The following is a 20,438-nucleotide window of genomic DNA, read 5'->3' as shown; positions in this document are numbered from 1 at the left end:
TGCTTCCTCTCAAGCAGCCAATGCTTTACCCACGCTTATTTGCTTCCTGTTATACCATGGGCTTTTATCTTATTAAGTAGCCTCATGTCAAAGGCCATCTGAAAGTCCAAAGACACAACATCCACCTTTATTCAGCCTGCTTGTCACTTCTTCAAAGAATTCCAGTAGGTTTGTTAAGCAGGATTTTCCCTTCAAGGAAACCATGCTGGCTTTGGCTTATCTTGTCATATGCTTCCAAGTACTCCGTAACCACATCCTTAACGACTGACTCCAACATCTTCCAATTTGCAATTTTCCAGTTCTGCCAGACCTTACCAGAATTTATTGATTCCTGCAAGTTGATTATCAATGCCTCCTTAATCTCCACCACTACTTCTTTCAGAACCCGAGAATGCAATCCATCTGATCTGGAAGACTTATCCACTGTTAGACCATTCAGCTTTCTGAGCACCTTCTACCTTGAAATAGAAACTACATTCACCTCCCTTCCCTGATACCCTTCTACATCTTGCACACTCCTAATGACTTCCACAATGAAGACTGATGCAAACTACTCATTTAGTTCCTCTGTCAGTTATTTCTCCAGTGTCATTTTTATGGTCCTAAATCTAGTATCATCTCGCTTTTACTTTTTATATACTTGAAGAAGCCTTTTGTTTCCTATTTGATATTATTTTCTTGCCTACTTTCATACTTTATTTTTTCTCCTCGAGTTTTTTTAGTTGCCATTAGAAAAAACTTCCCAATCCTCTATTTTCCCTCAAATTTTTGTTTCTTTGTATGCCCTCTCTTTTGCTTTTGATCTCTCTTATGAGGCACAGTTGTGACATTTTTCCATTTGGCTAGTTCCACATTTTTTTTGCATGTATTTATCCTGTGCCTTTCTCATTTTTTTTGCAAACTCTCCATCCATTGCTGCTCTGCCATCTCCCCAACTCGTGCCCCCTTCCAATCTACTTTGGCCAGTTCCTCTATCATGCCACTGTAATTCCATTTCATCCACTGAAATACCAACACATCTGACTTTAGTTTCTCCTTGTTAAATCGCAAATTGAACTCATACTGTGATCACTGTCCCCATCTATCAGATGATCTACTGCGTCTTGAACCTTGCTAAAATCCATAGGGACAACATCCACTGCCCTGCTCTCATCCATTGTCTTGTCCACCTCCTCACACACGCTACCACTGAAAGAGCAGTGAGCCTTTGGAATGATGGGCTTTGCCTGCCTCTGGATGCCCAACCAATTGGTTTCTGACTATTTCAAGCAGAGGGTAAATCAGTGAGATGGAGGAGCAGGCTGAATGATTAATTCTTGGGTCCATTTATATTATTTCTGATGGTCTAAAAGTGATAAGAGGAAGATTGGGAATCGTCTCAGTCAATGTGCACATGGGAGGTTCCAAAAACAGCTTTTTATTTCCAGAAACATTGGGTCAATGAACCTGAAAGGAACTTTGGGGCTACTTGTCAACTGTCCGAAGGCACTGGTGGCCATCATTTCGCTCACGTGATTCGAGATAATAAATGTCGGGAAGGGGGCCGGAATCGGAGGAAGGTTTGAAGCCCGAGCCAGATTGTCGAATCGAACACATTCACCAGTTGTGCACGTGCATCGAGTTGGAGCTTAATTAACCTCTGACGAGGCCTCCATAAATGGGCCGCGCAGGCTTTGTAATTTGACTGTGGCGGGCGATGGAGAGGTTTGGACATTTACCTTCCAATGCAAAGCCGCGCCAGAAACCGCACCCTCCGGGGCAGGTGGAAGCCGTCGACTACTTCGACAACTACAAGAGAGCGCAACTGAAAGCGATTCTCTCTCAGGTGAATCCGACCCTGGCTCCGCGTCTCAGGAAAGCGAATACCAAGGAGATCGGCATCCAGGTGAACCCCAAGGTCGACGTTTCCGTCCAATGTTCGCTGGGGCCTCGGACTCTCCGTCCCGGAAACGAAGAGGCTGACGTCAGAGGCCGGGCCCCGTCGCCGACCAGCGCGGCGGACGCAGGCGATGACCCCGGCGTCGCTGGCGCCGCGTCGGGGGCCCCGGCGGTCGCGCGCTTCTCGCGCCCCGTCGCCGTCTCCATCTCTTCGCCCGCATTTAACCAGTGCCTGGGGGCAAAGAGCCAGGAGCCAGAAGGGTCGGGGGAAGAGGCTGCCGGACGAGAGGAGCAAGAGGCTGCTGCTCCTGAACGTGGGGATGATGCATCGGATGGGCGAGCCCCAGAAAAGGAGGATCCAACCGATCGGGAAGGGAAGTCAGTCGAAGGCAAACACAGATTTCGGTTCCAGGTAAAGATCAAACCAGGCCACTAATACACAAATGTTGACTTGAAGTCTTTTTCTTTTAAAAAGACACCATCCTTTACGACACCAGTCTCCTTGAAGCTCTTTTAACACCAGTAAAACAACTTTTCTAATAAGCTTTTCATTAAGGAAAAAAAATGAAATCTGGCTTGTGTTGAAGTTTCCCAATTAATGGTTTAACAATTTTCAATGTGCTCCTATTGAAAATACTTTCAATCTAATGTGTTGATTTGTGAAGGCTGGGGTTTATGGCATTTACCGAATTGGGTATTGGCTATGAATTATTTGGCTAACTGCATACAAATAACAAAATAAATGTTACAGCACAGAAAATAGGTCACTTGACCCTTCTGTTCTGTGCCAACCAATAAACTAGTTCCACTGACCTACTCTCATTCCATAACCCTTCAGACCATGTATTGATCCAATTTATTTTTAAAACTCAAGATTGAATCTGCATTCACTACATCAGATAGTAGCTCATTCCACACTCCTTACCACTGAGTGAAAAATGTTCCCCTTGTACCTCTCTCCTTTCAGACTAAAAATATACACCTTTTGTATTTATCTCCTAATCTAAGTGGAGACCTCCTCACATCTACACTGTCTATACCCCTCAATCTTGTAAACCTCTATCAAGTTTCCCCTCATTCTTCTTTATTCCAAGGAGTATAGTCCTAACTTGTTTAATCTTTTCCAGTAACTCCACTCCTGAAGATCTGGCAACCTATTAGTAAATCTTCTCTGCACTCTTTCAATCTTATTGCTATCTTTCCTGCTGCTGGTTGACCAGAACTGCACACAATATTCAAAGGGTGGCCTCACCAATGACTTGAATAACTTCAACTTAATATCCCAACTTCTATACTTAATACTTTGATTTATAAAGGCTAATTCCAAAAGCTTTCTTTACAACCTTGTCCACATACCATGCCACTGTTGGGGAACTGTATTCCTAGATCTCGGTGGCCTACCATTTACTGTCTACATCCTTCACTGATTCACTCTTCCAAAATGCAACATCTCACACTTCATTAAATTCCATCCACCATTTATGGCCCAATTTCCCTGCTGATCCCAGTTCCCTCTGCAAGCTTTGAAAATCTTCCTCACAGTCCACTGCACCTCCTATCTTTGTGTCATCAGCAAACTTGCTGATCCAATTCACCAAATTATCCTCCAGGTCATTTATATCCATGAACAATGGCCCCAATGCAGATCTTTGAAGCACACCCCTCGACATAGACCTCCAGTCTGAGAAACAACCATCCACCACCACTCTGTTTTCTTCCATCAATTTCAAGCCAATTTCAAATTCAGTTTTCAACCTGTCTATGTATACCTAGTGTCCTAACCTTCTGAACCAACCTCTTGTGTGGAACCTTGTCAAAAGCATAACCAAAGTCCATGTTGTCAACCTTCATGGTAATTTCCTTTTAAAAAAAAAACTACAAAATTTGTTAAACATGACCTACCATGCATAAATCCATGATGAACTGCCCTTAATCAGCTGATGATAGTCCAAGTATCTATATATCCTATCTCTCATAAATCTTTCAAATAATTTGCATACTAATGATGTCACACTCACTGGCCTATAATTGCCTGGTTTACTTTTGGAGCCCTTCTTAAACAGCAGGATTGGAGCTACTCTCCAATCCGCTGACTCCTCCACCATGACTAAAGAGATCTTGAATATTGCCCTGCAATTTCAGCACTTGTCTCCCTGAAAGTGCAGGGGATTTGTCTACCTTTATTTGTTGCAAGGCAGCAATCACTTCCTCCTTGATCTCCAAATGATCCATGACACTTCTATTTATTTCCCTTCCATCCTTACTCACTATGCCAGTTTCCTGTGTAAATACCAATGCAAACAAAATTGTTCAAGACCTCTTTCTCCCCCCCCCCCCCCCCACCATTTCAAGGCTTCACACAGAGTCGACCACTCTTCTAGGAGTCTGATTTTTGTCCTTTTACTTTGAATGTACGTGTAGAAACTCCTCAGATTTTCCTTCACATTATCTGCCAAAATCACCTTTTTGGCTTCCTCCTGAAGTATTCTTACATTTTCTATACTCTGAAAGTAGCTCATTTGCCCTTTGTTGCTTATACCACATGTATAGCCCCTCCTTTTCTTAACCATATCCCTTGAAAATATAGTAAATACTAATGACCAATTCAAAAATAAATGTAATTGTGCTTAGTCTTGCTGAAGGGTACTACAGTATTAAGTCCACTTTTTGAAGAGCCATTGAGTTTATGAAGCCAATCTCTTTCAGTTTTTGGAACAAAAGTATGGTTACTATCACTGCAAAGACTGCAACATCAGATGGGAAAGTGCTTATGTTTGGTGCATTTCAGGAACGAATAAGGTAAATTCTTAGCTGTAATTAATTACAGACGAAATACTGAATGTTTTCTAAATATTGCAGCCAGAAATGGATGTGGTGGAAATTAGTGTATTTGTAATAGTGGCCTGACTGCTTTGACAACAAACTTGCATGGGTGAAGGGCAAATTTTCTTAAAATGCAGAAACTATTTTGCAAAACTGAAGTCTTGAAGACTAAAGAACTCGTTCTGTAATCATTGATGGTCTTGGCAATTTCAATTAATAGCCCTTTGGACAGAGTTAGTCATACACTTCAAAACTCAAAGGTATAATTGTCTTTGAATTCTTAAACCCCTTGCAATAATTCATCACGATTTTAATGTACACCTTTTTAGAAGCTTCAACAAATGTTCATGAGACTCCTGTCTGTCTGTATTATATATATATTATTTAAAATATATTTTAGGGACATGTTGTTGTTGGAAACAAGTTTCATTTAATGATCTTTCCATTGGAATTGGGCACTTCTTAATGCTTAAATTGCACAGGCATAAAAGAACAATATTTATAGTTTGGGTTTAAATGAGAAGTGATTGAATGAGATGGCTACTGGCTGAAAAGGGTTGATAAAGACCAGTGAGAAATAAATGTTGTCTGAAAATGTAAGTTTGAATAAATTTTGAAGTTGCTGCCTGACTTGTTGTGTCTGACTTGAGTCCCAACTCTTGCTTACTCAAAATTCCACATTATGAAGCTTTTGAGGAATGAGCTGTTTTTTTTTCCCCTAATGCCTTTAATGGCTTGTCAGAAGATTAATTACTTGCATTCAACTTTGAATACTTGGAATGGAAAATTAAATGATAACAAAGCTTGTTTCCAATGCAGACGAATGGAGGACTATTGCAAAACGGCCACTTTTTAAAACCCCTTACCAACCAAATTGATGAGACTATGTTAGAGGGGTGGCCAACCTTTTTAATTTCGACATACAGTATGATAACAGGCCATTTCAGCCCACGAGTACGTACTGGGGGTGTAGGTTAATTGGGTGGTGGCCTGTTACCATGCTGTATGTCAAAATGAAAAATTAAAGGGTTGGCCACCCCTGCTATATTAAATGTAGTGATTAAAATTGGAAGTACAAGGAAATTGCTGTTATCTACAGTTCATAATTTTGTAGGGTCAGTAATTGTATTTCCAACAAATCAGAAGTCAAGATAAATAGGCTTTAATTGCCATAAACTTACAGGCATATCTTGCATGTTGTTCACCTGATTCCAAGGCACTGAGGGAGGGGAATGGATGATACTGCCTTAATTAGGAATGCTGAGGGGGTGGGGGAGGAGTTAAAGTATCAGTGCAATGTATGTATTAGTATTCTACCACATTCACCCCTTTGAAACAAAATCTGGGAGGGTGAAGTGTCAGTCCAATCAGTCTTTTACAGGTTCAGCCTGTCTGGTGGTTTTGTCCATTGAACTGACCATTGCAGTGCTGGCTGTGGCTTAGCTGTTGGCTCCTGGGCAGTCCTCTGTGATGGGCTGTGATTTGGATGGCTGAACAGAATTGGGGGGGTGGGCTGGGACAATGCAACTGGTGCCAATGGTAGGGGTCAGATACCTGACTGTGACCCTGGTAGTTGGGGGTGCTGGTTGGTTCTTATGCCAGGACTTGGACAGTGTCCCTCTGCCCATCCTGGTACTGCATGTAGGCATACTAGGAGTTTGCATGGAAGAGGTGGACCTTCTGAACCACCAGACTGGTGGTTTATGGGTGAGTTTCTGGAGAAGCACAGACCCTGGCCTATAATTGCCTGGTTTAATTTTGGAGCCCTTAAACAGCAGGACAACATGAGCTACTCTCCAATCCTCTGACACCTCACCATTGCATAAATCAATGATGACTGTTCTTAATCAGCTGATGATGGTCCAAATATCTATATTCAGCGAGACCAGCACCTGTAGTGTGGTTCCTGATGCTGATTTCCTGGGTAAAGAAAATAATTTCTCATGTGAGGTACCATTTGTTGCAGTACAGAGGAGGGACCTGGTCGCCTCTGGTAGGACCCCTTGCCTCTGAGAGACAGGCAGTGACTTGGACATGATGATGTTGATCGACCACTTGAAGCAATGTCATTGAAGTTGCACAACGTTGTCACAGGCCCAGCAATCCATATGCCAGCTATCAGCACTAATCCCATCTCTACATATTCTACCACTCACCAATTTACAACCTGTATATCTGGACTAGGTGAGGAAACTTGTGTGGTTGTAGAGAGAACAGGTAGACAAAAGATTAACTTGAACATTAGTTGCAGGTACTGTGAGGCAGTGACTCTACAAATAGCACTGCAGAATCAGAATTGATCATATAGCCATATAACAGTTTACAGTGCAGAAAAGGCAATATCGGCCCTTTGAATCTGCGCCAGTTCACTTGAACGACTCCACTAGTTTCATGAACAAGTTGTGAAATTCCATGTTTTGCAGCATCATGTCGCAAGATGATCGTGTATATTTGCACTATATTGTGTATATTGGACTCAGCTGTCCAACGTATTGTGGCTGGTCTGAATTGGCATTTTGATGTCAGTTTAAAAACGTCTCCATACTTTTAGTTTTGAATAATGCTTAATGTTGAAGTCTCTATTGAATTAACTAGAGGGGAAAAATTCTTGTACAGGGGTAATGGCCAAATGATTTCAAAGGACTAATTTATTTCTTGTAGAGCACTATTTTTAGCTCATCAAATACTGGGATCAATGGGCTTAACTATTCCTTGGTTTTCAGCAAATGAAGCTGCAGGGACTTGGCAAGTCTGGCAACATCCAGGATGAGAAATGGTCAATGTTTTGGTTGGGGCCCTTTTGATGTTCCCAAAGATGCTGGATGCTGCCTGCCCCACTAAGTCTCTGCTTCTCATTGTTTGCTTTTGATTCCAACTGCAGTTTCTCTTTCAGGTTTACTTCAAGCAATTTTGCCGTAAGTGTGATAAAGGATACAACCCTTACAAGGTGGAAGCTATTCTTTGTCAGGTAAGATAACTTTATAATGTGTATTCACTGCTCAAGGACAACTGTTTGGAACTGAAGTTGAATCTTTCCAGTACATGTTAAACTGAACTTGGCTAAGAATTGTATTTTAATGATCCCTCCATCCTTTGCAAGATTATTTTGGATTAAATTTAATATTTAATTTTGATGAAATAACTGCCATCTTGAAGATGTTCATGAAGAGTTGGTGGATTTGTTGGCATTCTGATGCTTGTAAAATTGGTGACACTTAACTAATTTTAGTTTCCTTGAAGGATAGAGGAAAATTGGTGAGATGAAGTTTTAGAACTGCTGCATATGAATTTACATTTTTGAATTATACCTACCTTTTTAATATCAAAGGCTTGGGAATGCTCTGAACTTGATACTAGCTTGATTTGAATTTTTAGGCGTGCTTCGAAAACTGCTGCACTTGCACTCAGAAGAAGCGACACATTGATCCAAAAAGACCACATCGCCAGCAACTGTGTGGCCGTTGTCGGGGCAAACGATTATCCTGTGACAATACCTATAGCTTCAAGTATATTGTCTGAAATGTGTGCAGTCACTTATGACTTTGAAAGTCTGTATAGCAATAAAAGTGGATGTATCTGGCATGGACATGAATTAAATTATTAAAGCACTTATTCACATTTTCTAGTATCGTGTTGTCATTGAGGGCAAAAAGGCCTGCTTTGAGTGGAAAATCTTTCCTTTAAACAAAGACCTAATCCAATCAATTATTTCTCATTTTACTGGAGTAAATCAATCACTAGATCATGATGACTGTATTCTTTCTACAAAGGAGTAGGTAGTAAATGTCTAAATCTATTTCATTTGGTAACTATAAAGGGAGGATAATTTAACCATTATAATTCACTAAGGAAAATGGTCCTTCTGGTTTGTAATTTCTAGATGCAGTACAAGTTTGACGTCAGTGGGAGTAACTAGCGTGAGGCTGGTCAGAACATTAACATCTCACTAATGGCAGCTGGTCCATGAAAGTGCATGCTGTTTTGAGGCCATTTGCTGTGGATTGGGTAAGTAACCAAACTTGGTTACTTTGTATTGGGCTCCTCAGATATTCAATGCCATGGAATTACTTTGTCTTCCTTGACAGTCTCCTTTAATTTGAACTTCTGAATTAAAAAAAAACTTTAAAAAAAAAAAAAATAAAAAAAAATTAAATGTATGGTAACTGGTCCTTTTGGACCACCAGACTGCTGCCTAATTAACCTACACCCTGGTATTTTGTTTTGAAGGGTGGGTGAAAACTGTAGCCTCTAGAAAGGGTGGGGGGGGGGGGAGCCCACATACACAGGAAGAATGTACAAACTCCTTACAGACATTGGGATTTGAATGCCAGTCCTGATTACTGGTGCTGTAACGGCATTGTGCTAACTGTTGACCACTGTGGCATAAGTTGGTGGTGGTGGGGGGGAGAAGGAGAACAAAAGCACACTTACCAATAATCTGTCTTGTGGTATTTGGCTCCATCCACACTGATTTTTAACATTGGTCAGAATTGGGCACTGGGAAAAGTGGGGAGGGGTGGGGTGGGGGAATAAACTGTTTCTTTTCTGCAACATTATGATCCTGGCCTTGTTCACTTTGTAACTATATCCCTTTAAAGACTATTGGATTGTACTTGGTCTCTCCAACCAGCTTGGATGAAGATTTACCCCAAAAGACCATGAAATTAATGTATTAGAGATGACTGTTAATTTTGGGAATTTAATTTCTAATCTAGACCAATCAACAACTATAATCTGACAAATCCTTTGTTCAAGTTTTTGTTGAGGAATCAGTTCTAAAATTGGGTTTCAATTTTACTAATGGAAGTAATGTTGCAGAGCAGAAGAAATGGAAGCAAGAATAATCAACAAAAAAAACATGAATAACCTTTTGTCATTTTGCAGTTAAACCCACCTTCATTATAAAAAGTCTTGTCAGTGGCTGTGACTCAATAATACCAATATTCACAAATTTCAGCTGAAGAAATTTCATGTAATCTTGATCCTGAATCATGAATGTTTTGTTGAAACACTAATTCCTGTTTCCAGACAGTGGCAACATTGCACTCAAACCTTTTAAGGCCTAGTCTCCTTTATCACCTGTATTATTTCAGCACATTATCATTATTTGTCCTCTGTTGCTCAATTTGAGGAGCTGTAAGAAACTTTTTGGGCTGAATTGTTACTTACAATGTAGTGAAACACTAAGTCTGCAGACACTGATTATAGTTTAGAAGGACACCCATATCATTGAGCACCATTTCAGTACAAATTGGAAATCCAATCCAGTTGGAGCTGAGGACTTTGCACTATGTATCCCTGCTGTTGTTTGGGACCCCTTCAGTTTTGTTGGTTCAGTATCTTAAATCTAGAATCTTGAATCTTGCCTCTTCCTATCTGAGCATGGCTTAGGTAGCCCCAACTCTCTGGGCTAGAAGTGTTTAGACTGAACTCAACTCTGCTCTTCCTACTGCAATACACAAAACTGCTGGAGAATCTCAGCAGGTTACACAGCAGTAAAAGGCAATGTTTCAGCCTGAGCCCTTTTGTTGGGCTTAACATTGGGCCATTTCATGTCAAGCCTCTGTTGCAGGCTGGCTACAAGAGCATATCTAAAACTTGCCTTTCAGACAGCGTCCCAAAAAGGCTGCTCCAGTGTCCCATTTGTATCCTGAGGCACCTCGGAGTGCCCTCAGGAGCCAATGGAGGCAGGGTGACTGGTGCCATAGCACCAACTGTCATAAATACGCAGCAGAGCAATGGCCGTCTTCCCGACCCATAATTCCCCCATGCAGCTGGAACTGCTCTATGGTTCCCAGAACCGTTTCAGCTGCATGGGGATTATGGGTAGGGAAGACAGCCATTGCTCTGCTGTATTTTGAGCCACAGAGCAGTCCCAAAGGCCAGAGTGGCCTGGTGTGGCTCTCTCAGCCCACACCGGCTGCCCCAATGGCCACTGCCCATGCCCTCAAAGGAGAGGGCTGCGCGGGCAGATGGGTTACGGGTTGCGCGGGCAGATGGGTTACGGGCTGCGCGGGCAGATGGGTTACGGGCTGCGCGGGCAGATGGGTTACGGGCTGCGCGGGCAGATGGGTTACGGGCTGCGCGGGCAGATGGGTTACGGGCTGCGCGGGCAGATGGGTTACGGGCTGCGCGGGCAGATGGGTTACGGGCTGCGCGGGCAGATGGGTTACGGGCTGCGCGGGCAGATGGGTTACGGGCTGCGCGGGCAGATGGGTTACGGGCTGCGCGGGCAGATGGGTTACGGGCTGCGCGGGCAGATGGGTTACGGGCTGCGCGGGCAGATGGCTTACGGGCTGCGCGGGCAGATGGCTTACGGGCTGCGCGGGCAGATGGGTTACGGGCTGCGCGGGCAGATGGGTTACGGGCTGCGCGGGCAGATGGCTTACGGGCTGCGCGGGCAGATGGCTTACGGGCTGCGCGGGCAGATGGCTTACGGGCTGCGCGGGCAGATGGCTTACGGGCTGCGCGGGCAGATGGGTTACGGGCTGCGCGGGCAGATGGGTTACGGGCTGCGCGGGCAGATGGGTTACGGGCTGCGCGGGCAGATGGCTTACGGGCTGCGCGGGCAGATGGCTTACGGGCTGCGCGGGCAGATGGCTTACGGGCTGCGCGGGCAGATGGCTTACGGGCTGCGCGGGCAGATGGCTTACGGGCTGCGCGGGCAGATGGCTTACGGGCTGCGCGGGCAGATGGGTTACGGGCTGCGCCTAACCGCTTGCAGTAGAGTGCAGTGCTCTGCCAATTATCCTTCCCCCCCCACCCCACCCCACCCCCCCACCCCAAGAAGGGTTGGAATGGTGCCTCTGAGCTGGCCACAGCATATTCAGGAATGTATGCCTTTAGCTGCAAGGACAAAGATGTACCTTTACAGAATGGTGTTTTCCCTGTTGAAAGTGGCTATTGCTTTTTTTGCTGAGACCAGAGTTTCTCTAGAGCTTGTGTGTATTGCAGATGCCCTAGCATTTGCAGATTTTCTTGTTTAACCCTATTCTTCCCATTGCTCTGTGTCTGCTTTCTCTTGCCATCCTGCTGTTTGGTTCCTGCTCTTCCCATGCCCCTTTACCTTGTGCTTGTTCTGCCCAGGACATCCTGATAGTTGGTACCTGCTCTAGCCAAACCTGCCTTGCAATTGGACCCTATTGGAGTAAAAAATAAATGCAGGAGATACTCAGCAAGTCAAACAGTGTACTTTATTTTGCAAGGATAAAGACGCATACTAAAATTTTGGGCTTGAGCCTTTATTTAAGGTATGAGCAAAATTTGTGCAGGTACCTATATAAAATGGGGAGGGAGGAACAGTGCTTCAGGCAGGAGGTAATAGGTGGTAAAAGGAGGGGATAGCTCAGAAAGGAGAGAAGTGGGTGGAGAGCTGGAGGAAAGAAAACAGGGGGAGGGGGAAGAGAGAGATTGGCCTTCAGGTTGGTGAGTGCAAAAAGGTGTTGCTCCTCCAATTTACTGGTGGTCTGAATTTGACAGTACAGGAGGCTAAGGACTGACACATCAGCCCCTTCTATTTTTCACCCACCTACCATTTTGTTCAAACCTTGATAAAAGGGCTCAAGTTTGAAATGCTGGTTACATATCTTTGCTACATAAAGTACACTGCTGAGCTTCCTCCAGCAGTTTTTACTTCAGTTGCAGAGGCCTGCTAATGGCGAGGTGACCAGTACAAAAAATGGCCAAATATGGCAACAGTGCAGACCCCCATGGGGGTGTGGGGGGGGCAACAACCTTCGTGCCAGGTGATCACCTGCACAGCAGGAAACAGCAAGCAATGGCGGAATGCACCCAATCAGAGGTCGGTGGGTGCTGTTGCAGTCATATTCCTGACCTCAGCAGTGAGGAGAGCATATGAGCTGCCAGTGGATTAAATCAGAGTTTGTGTCTTTCCACACTTTGTGCACACTACACTGGTGAACCGACAGGTCCATTCGGCAGTTGAACACAAAGGTGATGGAACAAGCAGCTCTTCACACTGTTTTGTTGAAGCTGCCAATTTTCTGGGCGTAGCAGATACACGTGTGACTCAAACAGGCTAAGACCCTGTTCCAACTTCCTACGGTAGCCTCTGGACCAAGGCAAATACAATGGCCTCAAGGAGCTATTAACCTGCATCTTTGGGCTGCCTGATTGTTGCATATGGATGGTTTGGGGGACAGGGCCCCATTTGCCCTCAAGAGCAAAATGCTCGCCTTGCTGAGGGACACGTGTGTTGCCTGCTCTTTGAGCAGGTTTTCCTGGAGCAGCTGCCTGAAGATATCAGACTCTTGCTCACCAACAAGGACTTCAGCGACCTCAGGAAAGTCGCAGCCTGGAGGATGTGCTCTGGAGAGTGAAGGAAAACGGTGCGTCGGTGGAGCAGTTAACTAGGCACTACACACAGCCAGCAACACGACCACAACAAATGGAGACAAATGAACCCCCTCAACCCAAAGGTATTGCTACTATCATCGATAAGGTGTGGAGACCTGTCAATGTCGCCAACCCTGCGCTTTTCGGGGAAACTCCATGGCCAACTATTGTTAATGGCTACACCGGTTGGCCAATGTAGTAGCCTCCTCCATGTGTGGGACTCTGTCAGGAAGGCACTTCCTCATGGACACTGGCACAGAAATAAGTGTTCTCTTCCCCATCCCTCTGCCTAGGACACCTGGATGACAAGCCAGCCCGGCACCACTATACAAACGTTTGGCAGCAACTAATTCACATGGACATTCATGATTGTGGCAGTGGCACAACTGCTCTTGGGAGCAGATGTCTTGCAAGCCTGCTGGTGGATCTTAAAGGGTAGTGATTGGTGTATGCCGGGACTTTTCAAACCACGTCCCTGGGGGAAGCCAAGTTACCTGCCCCCCACCTCTACTCCATTACACTATGTGACAACACATTCACGTGGATCCTAGCTGAGTTCCTTTTGAGTGTGGCACCACGGTTTTCCACTGCTGAGCTGAAGCACAGGGTAAGGCACCATATCCTCACTGAGTGGGTCTCCTCACTGAGGGCCCTCTCCACTCAACACCAGGGTGCATTTCTCTCCTCCCCTCCCTCCCCCCTTGGAGAAGCTCACCCTCAGAGAGGGAGTTTAAAAGAAAAAATGGAGTGGGGGATAGTGTGGTGTTCCGACAGCCCCTGGGCCTCTTTCCTGGCCCCTGCACATAATTCTGAAGGCAGCAGGAGGGTGGAGGCCATGTGGTGACTATCACTGCCTCAACGAGGCCACCACACCCAATAGGTACCCCATGCCCCCATATCTGAGACTTTACCATTAACATACATGGGGCATGGGTGTTTTCAAAAATCTATCTCATCAGGGGCTACACCAGATCCTGGACCATCCTGAAGATATCCCCAAAATTGCCTTCATTATCCCCTTCAGACTCTTTGAATTTCTGAGAATGCCCTTTGGACTTAAGAATGCAGCCCAGACCTTGCAAAGGCTAATGGATGTGGTGGGTTGGGATCTCCCATTTGCGTTCATCTATTTGGTCAATATTCTCATTGCCAGCTGCATCAATGTGGAGCACGCAGCCCATCTGAGGCAACCATCTGCCTTGCGCCAGGAATTCGGGCTAAGTGCCATTTTAGGTTGGAAATGACTGACTTCCTGGAGCATCGGATCAACAGGCACAGAGCAAAACCTCTGCCTGATAAGGTAAGGCCATTTGGCATTTCGTCAAGCCCCGTACAGTGAAGGGGGTTACAAGAATTCGCGGGTATGATTAACTTTAATCACCGATTCATACTGGCAACGGCTTGCATCGTGTGCTTCTTGCACTCATGGCAGGGTAAGAACATTACCTGGGACAATGAGGCCTCAGATGTTCCAGAAGGCCAAAGATGCTCTGGCCAACGCCACCCTTCTGGTACACCCCAAGCTAGAGGCACCAACCATCCTCACAGTAGATACCTCTAGCACAGTGGTAGAGGCCATACTGGAACAATTCATCAAAGGGCAATAGCAGCCCCTGGCCAGCTTTAGCAGGCACCTCCTGCCACCCAAACTTAAATTCAGCACTTTGACCAGGAGGTATTGGGGTTGTACCTGCACAGACCATAAATCATAGCATAGAATATAGAAGCTGGGTGGGCGGGGGGGGGGGGGGGGGGGGGTGATGTTAAGACTGTTTAAGGCTTTGGTGAGGCCAAGTCTGGAGTATTGTATGCAGTTCTAGTCTCCAAATTATAGGAAGGATATAAATAAGGTTGAGAGGGTGCAAAGAAGGTTTACGAAAATGTTGCCTGGATTGCACTATCTTGAATACGGAGAAAGATTGAGTAGACTGGGTCTTTATTCATTGGAAGTTGAGAGGGGATTTGATAAAGGTATTTAAAATTATGAAGGGAATAGATAGAGTAGATGTGAATAGGTTCTTTCCCCGAAGGGTAGGGGAGATTGAGGGTTAGGGGGCAAAACATGAAGAGTAATATAAGAGGATGCCTCTTCACTCAGAGTGGTGGCTGAGCGGAATGATCTTCTGGAAGAGGTACTTGCGGCAGGTTTAATCCCCTCATTTAAGAGGAGGTTAGATGAGTACATGGTTGTGAGGGGGTTGGAGTGTTATAAGCAAGGGAGTGGGTAGGTGGAACTAGTGGAGTTAACATGAATTGGTGTGGACTAGAAGATCTGATATGGCCTGTTAACGTACTGTAAATTGTTATGTGGTTATAAACTGTTAACCTTCGCCTTCCACAAAGTATCTGACCTGTGGTTGACCAGGCAGCAACAACACCTCTCATATGTTTTCTGAACAACACATCATGGGTAAGACCAAGGTGGTGGCCTATGCACTATCCCACCCTGCAATTGAGTCTGTCCAGGCTCTGTCCCAGTGAATAGACTATTCCACCCTCGCCAAGGTACAGCAGGAGGACCCTGAGATCCCGGCATACAGAACAGCAGGTTTCAGCCTCAGGCTGGAGGATGTCGCCATTGGTCCTGGCAACCAGATGCTCCTCTGCAATCTCTCCACTGGTAAACCCAGTTCCATCTACTGGCAGCATGGAAGTGGCAGATCTTCAACAAGGTGCACAACCTGGCACACCCAGCCATCAGGTCTTCTGTTAAAATAGTGGCCGGTAGGTTCATCTGGCACAACATCTGGAAACTGGTCAACGAGTGGGCCAAGACCTGCACGCTCTGCCAGACGTCCAAAGTTCAGACACACATCAAGGGCCCCCCCCCCCCCCCCCCCAAGACTTTCAAGCCAGCATGTCGTCAGTTCAGCCACATCCATATTGGACTGGCCGCTGCCAGTCTCCCGTGGGACAAGATATCTCCTCACCATGATTGACCACTTCTCGAGGTGGCTGGAGGCAGTTCCCCAGGCCATACAACCACAGAGACCTGTGCCAGGGCACTGATTAACACCTGGGTGTTGAGGTTTGGAGTCCCAGAGGATATGACTTCCGATAGAGATATGCAGTTCACTTTGGGACTCTGGGCTGCACTGGCCAAGTTGCTGGTGTTATGAGCCCAGAGGACCCCAAAACACAGCTGCAACAGTTGCTTTTAATTATCTTTGAACATGAAAACAGAATCACACTTTAACTTATCACTATTGACTTAACTAACCTAATTTAACCCCCTTCTAATTCTAAGTGCATGTGTATTTTATGTGTGTATAAGTTTAGAAAAGTTCTTTGATTCACAGTCCAATCTCACTTCTCATTCTTCCAAGTTTAGTGGTTGCAGGCAATTTTTATACTGTGCACAGAAATTAACATTTATGAAGTCCACCAGGCTTTGGTGCTTGATAGGTAAATGGTTACCACTGATGGAAGGTTCTTGTCGATTTTTCAGAGAGAGAGTTGTGTGCTGACACCCACAACTGATTCCTTTTTTAATCAACCAGTCCAATGTCTTGCTGAAAAAACTTGCCCCCGCACTGTTCTCCAGATGATAACCTCTTGCTTTCAGGTCACCACAGAATGCCTTTTTGTTTTGTTTATTCCAAATGAAACATTAGACATTAGCAGAGCTCCAGTATTTTAAATAAATTTGTTTAAGTGTTTGTATGTGACTCACACAAAAATCCCTGCCCCAATTTATCTCCCAAAAACATATCTATATTCTGTCACACTGGGAACCCAGCTCCACCATACCACGGCTTACAACCCTCAGGCCACGGGTTTGTGGAGCGGTTCCTTAATCACCTAAAGGTGGCCTTGATGGCTCAACTCAAGGGACCAAACTGGGCGGATGAGTTATCCTGGGGATCTGCACTGAAAGAGGAGTTCAATTCCTCCACAGCCAAGATAGTATTTGGCACACCGTTGGTCATACCAGGGGAGTGCTTGGCTTATTCCAGAGACCTGGAGGACCCACTGCCTCATTGACTCAGCCAAGGGTAAAACTGGGCACTCTTATCACCTCCGCACCCTCCACTGCATGGCCAGGCCAAAACCTACGTCCCCAAAGACTTAGAGCCCTTTGAGTACGTTTTGTTCAGAGGGGGCACAACAAACACCTCTGCAATAGCCATATAAACAGTGGGTCGACATGTTTTCTGGATATCAGCAGTAAGGAAGAGACTTTCACTATCAACCGCCTCAAACCAGCATACCTGGACATTAGCTAACCAGTCTCCTCACGTCGCAGAGATAGGCCACCGAAAGCAGCGAACAGCATGCTGATCACCAGTTCTGTGGGGGAGGAGGGGGAAGAGAGGGGAAATATTGTGGCAGCTCACTGATCAGGACACGACCTAGTACACAAACATGGTGACAGCACAGACCCTGTGGGGGTCAATGACCTTTGTCCAAGGTGACCACCCGCATGGTGGGAACACCGCCCAATCAGAGCTCAGCACTGCTAACAGCAGTGAGTAGAGAATATGAGCAGAGCTGCCAATGCAATAAATCAGTCTTAGACTTCCACTCCTGTGTGTGTGTGTGTGTGTCATCTTTCCACACTTAGCGGTGTCTAAAGACTTTTCGTGTTTTACTTATTCCTTATTTGGCCCAGGTTTAATAGTCACTCAGTCCAACTCTCCCCAAATTTCATCTCTTTTAGCTATCTTTTCTCCCCAGATCTCTTCACTGCTTGGTGCCCACTCTTTTCAAACTAGCTTTGCATAATGTCCCCAGGTTTTTTTCCCCCAAATCACTTTTTTTCTCTTTTTCTTCTTCCCCACCCCCTTTCAATATCCTCTTTTTCCTATATTGGGCTTGACACCCATTCACCCCAGATCTTCCTATCTACCCCAGATTTTTGATCATTTTTAATACATTTGGTTTTCCAGTTTAATCATGCTTATATGCATAATATCACCTTTACAAATTTCTAATGCCCAAAACTTAATTTGATGTCAGTTTGGGAGAATTACAATGTGATAATTTTAAGTTGCAGAATACTGTATAGATTCCTACACCACTCTGTACCACCACCTACCTGAATTAGGTGACTGTATTTCAACAAAAATGAGCAGCCAGCTTCAGTGTTTGCTTTTTTTTTAAAACTGAGGTTCTGACAGAACAGTTGCTTGCAATGGAAAGCATTAAATAAAATTACACTTTTGCACAAGGTATAATAATTCCATATATTGCAGTTATGTACAGTACATGAATTTACAGAACAAAACCAACCCAAAATACTTCACAGTACATGGAACATAATTTGCATGTAAGATATATGAATAATTCTAAAGATATATGTGTAGCAGATTTTAAGAACTGAGGCATAATCTCAGTACTAGAACACTCCACCCACACTAATGACATAATTTTGAGCCTGCTAAATATAGAGCTACATGGCTTAATTTAGAAAGTAAAAGCATTGACTATTGATTTTCAAAATGTTTCAATGCAGTTAATATTTTACATATAAATATGCATGCTAGGCAGTTTCATGGGCAATAACAATGATAAATTTTCAGCCTCATCTACAAAACTATTTAAAGCAGCCTCTTATGTATTAATTATAAATAAATCCATAAAAGCATCCATCTAGTAGAAAAAGCAGCCAATACTCAAATATTTCTCCTCTCAATTCTTAATGGTATTTCAAATACAGTACAAATCTGGTTGTATGGCTCAGTAAATTAACCTTGGACAATGGGAGTGGTACTTTTCTAACAAATATGTGCTTTATAGCAGTGTGAACACATTTTTAGCCAGAAAAAAGTCGAAACACACAGGCTTTCAGCTTAACAAAAGTGTACCCCAGTGCATTGCATACGGCTTCATTTTGCCTGCTATAGAGTCCTCTAAGCAAGTACGTAGGCACAAACCACACAAAAAACTCTATAGTTTACTATTTGAGAGCATTCTGGGGCAGTAGCTTAGTTTTAAGTAATATTTGCTCTTCATGAAAATAATTTTTAGGAAGAATAATTTCAACATGTGATAACCTTTGGTATCCTTATTGTGAACTTGTAACCTTATCAGCTTAATATACTTGTAGGAATAAATGTGTGCTTTGAAGAAAGCTGTTTTAATATTCAACAGAATATTTTACCTTACCTTTGATCTTTTCGTATTTAGATCACATTTAAATTTAGTGAAACTGTTAAGTGTCATAAGTGTGAGAAGAGCCTGGCCAAGTTTTCCTAAGGTTGAAAAATATTTCAAGGATTTCAGAGAAGCATTGCAGCATTTCCAGTCATAACTAAAAGGGAGACAGAATATTTGTGTCAGAGATTAGTATTGGCAGTGCAGATATCTGGAAGATAGGTATTGATAACACGATAACACTGAGCCTTCCGAATCATATCCTGAATCTCTCCATTCAGCTCCATCAGCTTGGAACCAATTTTTGAAAGATCATGGTTAGAGCCCAGGACTGCAAATGTGCCTGTTTGTCCAAAAGTCTGGTGTCTAAAGTAAATATTAAGAAGAGTTTGAACTTCATCGTCCATTTCACTGCCAAATATATCATTGGGCCATATAGTCCTGTAATAACAAGAAATAAGATGGTTCATTTTGCAAATACTGTATTGGTATATCATTATAGAAGTATTTGTATAGATCTTTCAATTATGGAAATTGATGAGTTTATTGTCAGACATACAAGTAAAATCTACATGAGCACCAAAATTCTTCCTTGCTGCAGGAAAACAGGTACAGTAAAATCTCCATTATCTGGCAATGAACCAGAGACCAGAACAACTGGCAAAAAAAAAGAGGAAATATATAAATAATTCGTTTTAAATAAAACTGGGCGGATGGATCCCATTGAGAGGCGCTGAAACTTTGTTGGACATGTGCAGGTTTTTCCCGCTGAATGTGCAATTCACCTCAATGTGTGTACATTCTTTTCGCTGTCGCCTCTTGTGTAGAGGTGAATCGGGTTGTCAGTGTGAGGAAGGTGTGTTGAGGGCCTGACCAGGACACTTGCATGGAGGCGAGACAGGTTACATCAAGGGCCAGGATAAATAGCTGGTTGACGTCGCTGGGGTGACTCTCCCAAAGTGTCTACTTATCTCTGCCTTGTAAGAGTCTTTTTTCACTAGTATAAAGTATATTAGTATGGCTTTATCTGTAAACTTGGGGTAGGGGGCTAATTATGATGGCAGCACTGTTAACGTTGTAGCTAGCACAATGCCGTTACAGTGCCAGCGACTGGGTTTCAAATTTAAATTTTGTAAGTTATGGGAATTACTTGATTAAAGTGATCTTTACATAATTAAAGACTATAAGACTGATTTTTTTCAGATTAAATTTTGCATGGTCTTTTAAACATGTATTCTTAAGGCAGGTGTATTAGTTAGGTATTGTAAGAGTGAGTTTCAGTTAAC

The 20,438-nt window shown here is 44.0% G+C and overlaps 2 protein-coding genes across 11 annotated transcripts in view; one reads left to right on the top strand and one right to left on the bottom strand.

Moving 5' to 3' along the window:
- Window positions 1–1,449: 1,449 nt before the first annotated feature.
- Window positions 1,450–8,319, top strand: LOC138739473 (zygote arrest protein 2.L-like). Of its 2 annotated transcripts, XM_069891603.1 has the most exons (4): window positions 1,450–2,290; window positions 4,585–4,677; window positions 7,595–7,669; window positions 8,077–8,319. In XM_069891603.1, the coding sequence occupies exons 1-4, from the start codon at window positions 1,697–1,699 to the stop codon at window positions 8,218–8,220; spliced, it is 906 nt and encodes a 301-aa protein (XP_069747704.1). In that variant the 5' UTR covers window positions 1,450–1,696; the 3' UTR covers window positions 8,221–8,319. The 2 variants fall into 2 exon arrangements, with proteins under 2 accessions (XP_069747704.1, XP_069747706.1); XM_069891605.1 differs by lacking the exon at window positions 4,585–4,677.
- Window positions 8,320–18,216: 9,897 nt separating this feature from the next.
- Window positions 18,217–20,438, bottom strand: part of LOC138739469 (protein furry homolog) — a 446,682-nt gene continuing 444,460 nt past the window's right edge. For 8 of the 9 annotated variants that reach the window (XM_069891583.1, XM_069891577.1, XM_069891578.1 and 5 more), the window contains one exon: window positions 19,329–19,593. In XM_069891583.1, the coding sequence (XP_069747684.1) occupies window positions 19,335–19,593 (259 nt within the window). In that variant the 3' untranslated portion in view covers window positions 19,329–19,334. The other variant, XM_069891579.1, reaches the window with a different exon arrangement.

The sequence above is a fragment of the Narcine bancroftii genome, chromosome 7 (assembly GCF_036971445.1).
Source record: "Narcine bancroftii isolate sNarBan1 chromosome 7, sNarBan1.hap1, whole genome shotgun sequence".
NCBI lineage: Eukaryota > Metazoa > Chordata > Chondrichthyes > Torpediniformes > Narcinidae > Narcine > Narcine bancroftii.
The sequence above is the reverse complement of the archived record's forward strand: the minus strand, read 5'-3'. Positions and strand labels throughout refer to the sequence as shown.

Excerpts from the sequence above, each read along its gene's own strand:
- LOC138739473 (XM_069891603.1), top strand. The coding sequence starts at position 1,697 with ATGGAGAGGTTTGGACATTTACCTTCCAATGCAAAGCCGCGCCAGAAA. Across the intron at positions 2,291-4,584 it reads AACACAGATTTCGGTTCCAG|TTTTTGGAACAAAAGTATGG; the intron begins GTAAAGATCAAA and ends AATCTCTTTCAG. Across the intron at positions 7,670-8,076 it reads TGGAAGCTATTCTTTGTCAG|GCGTGCTTCGAAAACTGCTG; the intron begins GTAAGATAACTT and ends TTGAATTTTTAG.